The sequence below is a fragment of the Eptatretus burgeri genome, chromosome 2 (assembly GCF_056783735.1).
Source record: "Eptatretus burgeri isolate ZD-2024b chromosome 2, Ebu_testis_v1, whole genome shotgun sequence".
NCBI classification, from domain to species: domain Eukaryota; kingdom Metazoa; phylum Chordata; class Myxini; order Myxiniformes; family Myxinidae; genus Eptatretus; species Eptatretus burgeri.
In genome coordinates this window covers 30,957,217-30,965,659 of record NC_140962.1, presented here as the reverse complement: position 1 = coordinate 30,965,659, position 8,443 = coordinate 30,957,217, and the positions used below count along the sequence as shown (strand labels likewise).

The 8,443-nt window shown below is 49.0% G+C and overlaps 1 protein-coding gene across 2 annotated transcripts in view; it reads left to right on the top strand.

Moving 5' to 3' along the window:
• The window catches only part of LOC147031730 (neurobeachin-like protein 1), a 246,793-nt gene extending 238,704 nt beyond the window's left edge, over positions 1-8,089 (top strand). For both annotated transcript variants that reach the window (XM_085866599.1, XM_085866591.1), the window contains one exon: positions 5,046-8,089. In XM_085866599.1, the coding sequence (XP_085722725.1) occupies positions 5,046-5,135 (90 nt within the window). In that variant the 3' untranslated portion in view covers positions 5,136-8,089. The remainder of the gene's footprint in view (positions 1-5,045) is intronic.
• Positions 8,090-8,443: the final 354 nt, after the last annotated feature.

Below are 8,443 nucleotides of genomic sequence, written 5' to 3'. Positions count from 1 at the left end.
GCTTGCGTGCAGGATAGCTCAAAAAGTTGTTGACGGATTTGGATGAAACTTGGTGGACAGGTTGGGTGTTTGACACGGACAAACTGATTCGATTTTGGTGAAGATCCGGGTCCGGATCAGATGACTAGAATTTTTTTAAGTGATTCTTCACCATTGAGAGATAGGGCCAAAAATGATATTGTTGCGGATCTGGAAACCATTTGCATTCAACATACAGGTCCCAAAAGTCAGTTATCCTGTAAAGTACATGTGTAGTCACATTCCCTTCCTTTTGTCTAATGGGAGAATCAAAAACGTGCATTGCGACTTCTTTTTAGTTAGGTTATTAAATCTATACATCCAACGAACAACCATTCCATTCCCCATCACTACCCACCCGCTGTCTTCAAACACTGACTTGCCAAGGCAGGGACTTGCAGCCGTTCCTTGCCGCTTCCTCCAGCATCCCAATTCAATCTGGCGGTGGGTCCTTTTTAGCGAGTCTGCAGTAGAGTGAACCGGTTTTTCCGGCCTGGCCGAAATCCCACCCCGAGAGGGCGGACCCATGGAAGCCCCATCCAGTCGGGGCGAACAGTGATGTTGGCTTCACCAAGGCCCCTCCCCGCTGAGGGAGGTCCATAAAAGTTACTGTAGTGTCGTGGCAGAGGTGCGAACAGGCAGACACGAGCCGGAGGGTAACACAACTCTGCTTTATTTCCTCGAGCAAGAGGGTGGGCGTAGGATGCCCGTAGCTCCGCTTTATTACGCACTCGATGCACTCTACAGGCACACGACCTACAAGACACGACTAATGATACCACATGCTGCTACTGACGCTACTGGTGCTACAAGTCCCTAGTGGGCGAGTTGGGACATATGAAGCCACAACCACATGACCACCACCATCCATGACTCGGGGCTCCGCCCATAAAATACATGCTCCGCCCATACACCACACTCCTCCCTCCTAAAAGTATGATTATAAAATGACAAGCATAATTGGCAAAGCATACTACGATACAAAAAGCAAAGAGGAACAAAATGACATCAACCATGTAAAATCCTCCCAGTACCACGTCATTTGATCTAACCCTGGGGTGATGGTCAGGCTGTGAACCAAACCCAGATGAGACGTCTCAAAAAAAAAAAAACGTGCTTCATCCGCACAACCTGTCACAATAATGTCGTTGTTTTAACCTGGCACATAATACACCCGTCTATCCCCATCACATCATATACTGCGCCGGTGCGAGTGAGTTGCACTCCAAAAGCAGCAGACTGTAGAAGCGCCCCCAGGCGGCCCATGCTTACAAGCCTCCCGGCGAGGTCGAGGTGACACCCCAAGCGAACCTCCCCCGGCCCCATCAAATGCCCCTGGTTGACAAGTTGGCACATCTCCCTCAGACAGGACCGAATCTGGTAACCACCCCGAGTCTGCAAGCCCCGCAGGCGCCAGCGCGGCTGACCTTGGCGATATCAGGGGTGGGGGTGACGCTGAACAGCGAAACTGCCCCGGCTCCAGCCGAGACTTCAACGCACGTCCACACGGACGGTCAGCGTAGACTGCATGCACTGCAATGTCATTAAGCAGCAAGAACATCGTCTGCGCAGATGCACGCCTCTCTACGTACAGCACGTTCCCACAGTATAATCCCAACACATGAGAGTGCAGCGAACTGCGGACTGTCATCGAACACCGAGATCTGAAAGACCTCTTTATTCGCAACGATTGTCCGCAAGTTCTTCACATCATAGAAAGCATTGATCCCAATCAAACACATTATGCTCACACGCGGACTGTCGGCATTTGCTTTTATAACGCCATGCTGAATCACTCATGCCGCGAGAATCAAACACACAACACTGAACAATTTATGAACCACGCTGCGCGCAAGCCTCTTGGTTGTCACGACGTTGAGGCGACTTGCGTGCAGGTCCTCATCCGAACGTCGAAGAGGATACCGTCGATGGTCGCGTTCCGCGAACTTCTTGAATGCGACCGGCTCGCTCCAATCCCCCGCTGAAATTGCCTGAACGACACGGGTGTGCACTGTATCCTGAGTGCAGCGCAAGCGCGAGAGCCCGTCGCGGCTGGCATGCACCCCGTTGCTCCGGAACCGTATATCGTAGTTGCAGGAAGCAATGAATGGAAACCCATGTTGCATCGCCGCGGCCCCTGCCGCCGGGACCTCGCCCTCGGGTCTCGAGGGAGGCCCGGGCCCAAACGGAGGTACGGGGCCCGAAGGAGACACAGGTGCACCTGGAGGTACGAACTCCGATACGGGAACCTCCTCCCCCCGACACTCTAATCGGCTCGGCACGGGACATCCAAGGCCACTGGCTGGCGCCGTCCAGTCTAGCCTGAGGCTAGCCAGCCAGTCCCAGCCCAAAAGTCCGAGCCCCTCCCCTCGCACCCCGAACAGCGAGAACTCAACCCACTAACCTTGATGGGCCACCAAGACGTGTGCCCTGCCAACCGCTGGTAGCGCTTCACTGGTATACGTGTGCAACGCAAGGGTAGACCTGAAAAGGCGTAGACCAGGGAGTGCACGAGCGGTGCGCTCGCTTATGATCGAAACCGCCGCTCCGGTCTCAACTCGAAACATGATCGGCGTTCCATCCACAAAACCTCGCATATGCTGCAGGTCTCGCCCCGGGACGTAAAAGCGTACGTCATGCACAACACCTCGCACCAGTCGAAGGTCTCGCCCTGTGTCGCTGGGGTTTCCTCGTACCGGCTGCAGATGTCCCTGAGTGGTCAGATCGCCGTCCGACTGGCCGCGCTGCAACGTTTGGCCACGACCCGCACCGAAGACTGTGCGTACGGCTGTGGGCGCTTGGTACACCGCGCGGACCCCCGGATCACCTGTCATGCTCTGGCCGTCGAGAGTCGGGACATCCCCCAGAGTCTGTGCGACGGCCGACGCCGCTTCTGAGTTGAATGTAATGTCCTCGTCCTTTAGCCGTGGCATTGCAGAAACCATTTCCGACTCTTGCCAACCATAAATAAAACGACCCCCGAGCCCGGCCTGCTGTCCACTCGACGTGAATTCGCAGGCGCCGGCGAGATGTCTCACCCGTGCGGCGAAACTCGCGATGCGCTTCCCTGGGCTCCTCACCAGGTGATCGAACTCATACCACGCGAACTGCGGTGATTTTCCCGGCGCTCCGTGTGCCCTACAATCCAATTGCTCCGGCAACGACTCAAAGTCAATTCCGAGGAAAACAGGCACTCTGCACGCGTCGATCCGAAACAGCCTCGTCGCCAAGTGTAGTGTCGTGGCAGAGGTGCGAACAGGCAGACACGAGCCGGAGGGTAACACAACTCCGCTTTATTTCCTCGAGCGAGAGGGTGGGCGTAGGTGCCCGTAGCTCCGCTTTATTACGCACTCGATGCACTCTACAGGCACACGACCTACAAGACACTACTAATGATACCACATGCTGCAACTGACGCTGCTGGTGCTACAAGTCCCTAGTGGACGAGTCGGGACATATGAAGCCACAACCATGTGACCACCACCATCCGTGACTCGGGGCTCCGCCCTTACAATACATGCTTCGCCCATACACCACAGTTACGACGCCATCCTCAGCGGGGAGTTCTGTAGAGAGGAGTGTTGAGAGTTCTGAGGGGGTTCGGTCATGTTTTTTGGGGTTGCGCTGGAATTCTTAAGTGGTTACGAGGGGCCGTTACGAGTTCTTAGTTGGTTTTTTGCTGTCACGAGGGTTGAGCAGAGGGTCATCGATGCGGCGAACGCGTCTCTGCTGGGCCTCCACAAGGAAGGGCAGAGCGACCCCAACCTCCCTCCGTGGACCCTGACTATTCATTACCCGAGCTCCGACACGAACCACAAGTCCCCCACGTGCGACTGGGACCAGGCTAACGACCATTGGCAAGTGCCGCAGCATGGAGTACCCCTTTCTCCGATGGCCAGGTACCCATCCGGACTCTGACCCCCAGCTCGTCTCTCTCGCTCATCGGCTGGAGGGTCCAATGAAGAACTCTGGGTTTCTTTTCTTTTTGTGTGTGTGTGTCTGCTTGTAGGCCCGTCTTAAAGTAGAACTGTGTAAGTGCTTGAATCCTTGTAAATATTCCTTGCATATTCGCGGTAAGTCTTGCCTGTATCTTTTTACTGTTAATAAATTTATTAGAAATGTTCCCAGTCCATTTCTGTCCCTTCTTACATTGGTCCAGCATGGTCTGGGTCTGAGTATAAGTGGGGTTTCATCCCCGGTTTTGTTCATAGTCTATCATAGCCGGGACGTCCTAGGCAGACCCCGCTCGACTGCAACGAGCCGGAAAGGGAGGTGGCAAAGTGGTAGTCGGTAGTGTGAATTTACCGCTGCCGGTGGAGTAAATCCGGTTTGACCAGGCGTTCTGAGGGTGTGGGTCCCCGGGAGACGAGATTGCGTGGATACTTAGGTACTTTGGCTCTCGACAAATAACCCTACGCCACGCGATCTAGATATTGACGACCACGGTCGGTTCTGCGACCTGCGGCTCACGGAATTATCCGGAGCGATGGCCTACAATTCCGGGGAGTCTGGTGGGAAGTGGGCCCGATATGTTTTCATGGATCAGGCATTGTGTGGTGGAGGTGTGCGCTCTACCGAGTGCCCTTCTAGTTTGATGTGGCTTATTCTGGTCACCATAAAGTTGCTGAATTTGTACTTGCAGCTTTCGTTTGCACACTTTGCATCCCATGTTATAAAGGTTTGGCTTTCATCCTCTTCTGCCCCCCATTCTTCCCCACACGCATTGTTTGTCCACCTGCTTCTTTCTTGGCCTTCAGCTGTGCTGTTGATGTCCCCCCCACAAAAAAATGTTCCTTTTGTCCTGTTGTGTCCTGATCAGTTCAGTGTACTTGTACTGGCTCTTACATGAGCCTCAACTCTGTATACAAAAGTCCCCCCCCCCACCCATCTTCCATCCTTCCTCCCCCACCCCAACCTTATTGAAGCTGAAGATTGAAAAACTTTACATAAAATTTGTCTTTTCACACACCTTAGACTTAAAAATAGAAAGTAACTTATAATTTATCTTGTTGACTTCATGTCCACAGATGAAGCCTGGCCAGCTCCGGAAGCTGTGGGGTTCCAGCAAACGCTTCAGCCAGGTGTCTTCGGGTGAGTCAGAATACAACCCTGAGTGATCTTGGACTTTGAGCCATCTGAGGATTCAGCTCCTACGCCTTCACCATATCAATCTTGATGCTCACAATCCAGCAGTCATGTGGTTGCGCTTTGTACTATAGTGCCAAGGAATAATGCCTCATCTGCTTTGTCTCGTATACAGACGGATGAGATATGGTCTTGGTGACAACTCCATGTGTTTGGTGATTTGTTCTCAGTCAAGACAGCCATTTGTTTGGGTTTTTTTACCTTATATAATTCCTTGCATCTTGAAATTTTGGCTTCTCAGCCAAAAAATCGGCCAAAAAAACAAACCAAGCCAATGCCTTTTCAGTTTTATACTCAGTGCTAATTTGGTTAGACCATTGCAGGTTGGCCACCTGTCTTGTAGGTTTGCACAGTTGTACACCTGAGCAAGGTTACAACCTCAGTCACAATCCACAGGGCGATGATCTTGAAATTGAATTTCAAAATATTCCTTAAAAGATCGTTTTTCTTTAAATTGCTCAAGATAATTGCTTTTTTGTGTTTGTTGACACCAGCTGGTCTGGTGACCTTCAGAGGGAGTCCCTGTTGATTTCCATGGGCTTGTCTCGTGTACATGATGTACGTGCACGCGCACACACACACACACAAACACACACACACACACACACACACACACACACACACACACACACACACACACACACACACACACACACACACACCTCCCTTTGTTTTGGTAATAGTCAGCTTCAAATTTCGCATCAATTAACCCGCAGGAAAAAACCGGTCTCATATTAACATGTAATAAAGTTTTTTTTTTTTTGGTTGTTTTATTGGGGGGGGGAGGGGTGGGGGTGTGTGAGGTTGGAGGTGTTACTTTGAAATTCAACAGAAATAATACTTAAGGGTATTTGTTGCTACTGTAAAGAAACAAAAACATTGAATATGTTTTGAACCTGAATGGATCCAGCAATAACTTGCACTAGAGACTTTTTTTCAGACTGGTTTTTATAACATTGATTCGAGGCTTCCAGGGGAGCTTGTACACAAATAACACCTAGGATGAAGTAGACGTCACTGTACTTTTACATGAATTATAAGGACATCAATTGACAGCTATGATTGGTGTTGGCTTAATGGTTAGGGTGGTAGGCTTGGGATCCTAGGATCATGAGTTCAAATCCCACTGAGCTGTTGAATTAATATCAGGTGGGGCCGACTCTGCTTGTCATCCTTCCGAGGTCGGCAAAATGAGTGCCAGCTTGCTGGTATGGTATCCTGTGTCGGAGTGGTGACCCGTCCAGGATTGTGTCCAATAGCCAAGGAGACTGCTTAGGCAGCACCAACGCTCTGCACAGATTATGGTCCCAATGAATGGATGGAACAGACAACTGACCAATCAACACAGTATTTAGGATTTGAACCTGGGATCCCAGCATCATGAGCCATGGGTTCAGAAGGGAATGCAAACTAGGCCAACCTAGTCTTTGTTAGTCTGTTCAAAAACCACCAGTGGCAAGCATTTGAAATTGACCTCATTTGTGTCTTTGACTGGGCTTGATGTGTACTTATTTTTCAAGAAACATGGGAGCTGTTCAAGTTTTTTTTAAGTTTTTTTTTTTTAATTGTAACATTGACTGGTGAAAAACTGCACTATCCTCTCACAAATGCCTTGTGTTCAAAGGGATTGTCCAAAACACTTTGCTGCTTTTTGCAATTGCATACTTTGTGCACATGCAGCCTTTTGTGAAGAAGCACTGAATGTCTTAGCATTTTATACACTGAATTGTATGTCTAAAACCGAAGTATACTTTTGTCCATTGCTTTTGTTCGTATCATTTGGTTGCTTCTTCCATGTGCACACACAACTCCTTTGTTGCATTCATCTAACATGAACCAAAAGCCACAAGTGGCATTGCCCGTGTGAACATTCCAACATGTTGGATACACTTTGGGATGAGCACTTTTCTTACGATTAGCCATAGTTATTTCTTCCGTTCCAATTTGCCTTCGAGACATCCCCACTTTGGGTGTGACACTGGATACACTCCGCTCACCGGGTGAAATGGCCCCTTCGTTTTTTCCCTGGGGAGAGCAACGTGCGTGCGCCAAAATGCAGGCCTAACTCCGTTGTGCTCACTTTTGGCCTCTCGTGAGCTGTGCACAGGAAGTTTGAGGGACTTTCGTCGATGCGATGAAGCATTCCGCTATGTCGCGCTCGTGCTAAATTGACTGAAGGGACGGTTTCCCTGCGTTAACGTGCCGTTATAGTCGTAGTCGTGATCGTAATGTCTGGGTAAATGTTGGCTCGAATTTTGATATTTAAAGTTCCAAATGGTGCAATAATTTATTTATGGAGAAACAGGTGAAATTCTGATGCATAAAAGTCTTGTGAACATCAGATTGAAATCATTTATTTGTGGTGACGATTTAAAACAAGGCATTGTGATTATGATTGGTGTTTTGTATCGATGCCGACTACAGATCCATTAAAAATACGACACGAGTAGTTGAGAAAGATGTGAAAATGGAGGTGACGGTAAGTGGACGTCACTACACTGTTTTTTTTTTTCTTTTTTTCCGAATACCTGGAAGGAGTATGCAGAAAACTGATGCAACTTATTTTTCTCTCCTCTTAACGAGCAAACCCCCCCACCCACCCCCCATATTTTGGTTGGGTGAGTGAATGGTAACGGTGGCAGTTGCAGAAGTTGTTGAAGGGTTTGGCTCGACAGTGCGAGCCGTTTGTTTGTAAGATACAAATAGTATGCCATTTGTGCGGTGCTTTTTTTGTTGTTTGTTTGTTTGTTTGTTTGTTTGTTTTGTATATATTTTTAATCGATTTGTACATGTAACGGCCTTCTCCCAGGTGATGGGGTATTTTAATTGTGACATTTTATGTAAAATGCAGGGATTTTTTCTGTATATTTGAGATTTGCTAAGTAAATTTTACTTGCTTTAAATAAAGTATTCTATTCAAAACTTGGTTGGCGTTTAACCTTGTTGCATTCCTAATCGGAATGGTTTGTTGTTGTTTTGTGGAGGAGGGAGGAGGGGTTTGACTTGATTCTTCAGTGGTACCATTTTCCCATTTCTTGGGAAGAATAAAACATCTTGGTGCGAAACAATTTGGTAACTGCACCATAACAATGCTCCCATGCACATTACTGTAATCTTCTAGCTATAATTCCAGGTGTGTGTGTGTGTGTGTGTGTGTGTGTGTGTGTGTGTGTGTGTGTGACCGCTGTCCCTCGACAACCACTGATCCGATCTAATTGAAGCTTGCCAGGTATATTACTGGGACCTGAGTATGTGCCTTTTCAAGGTTTGATATTAATCG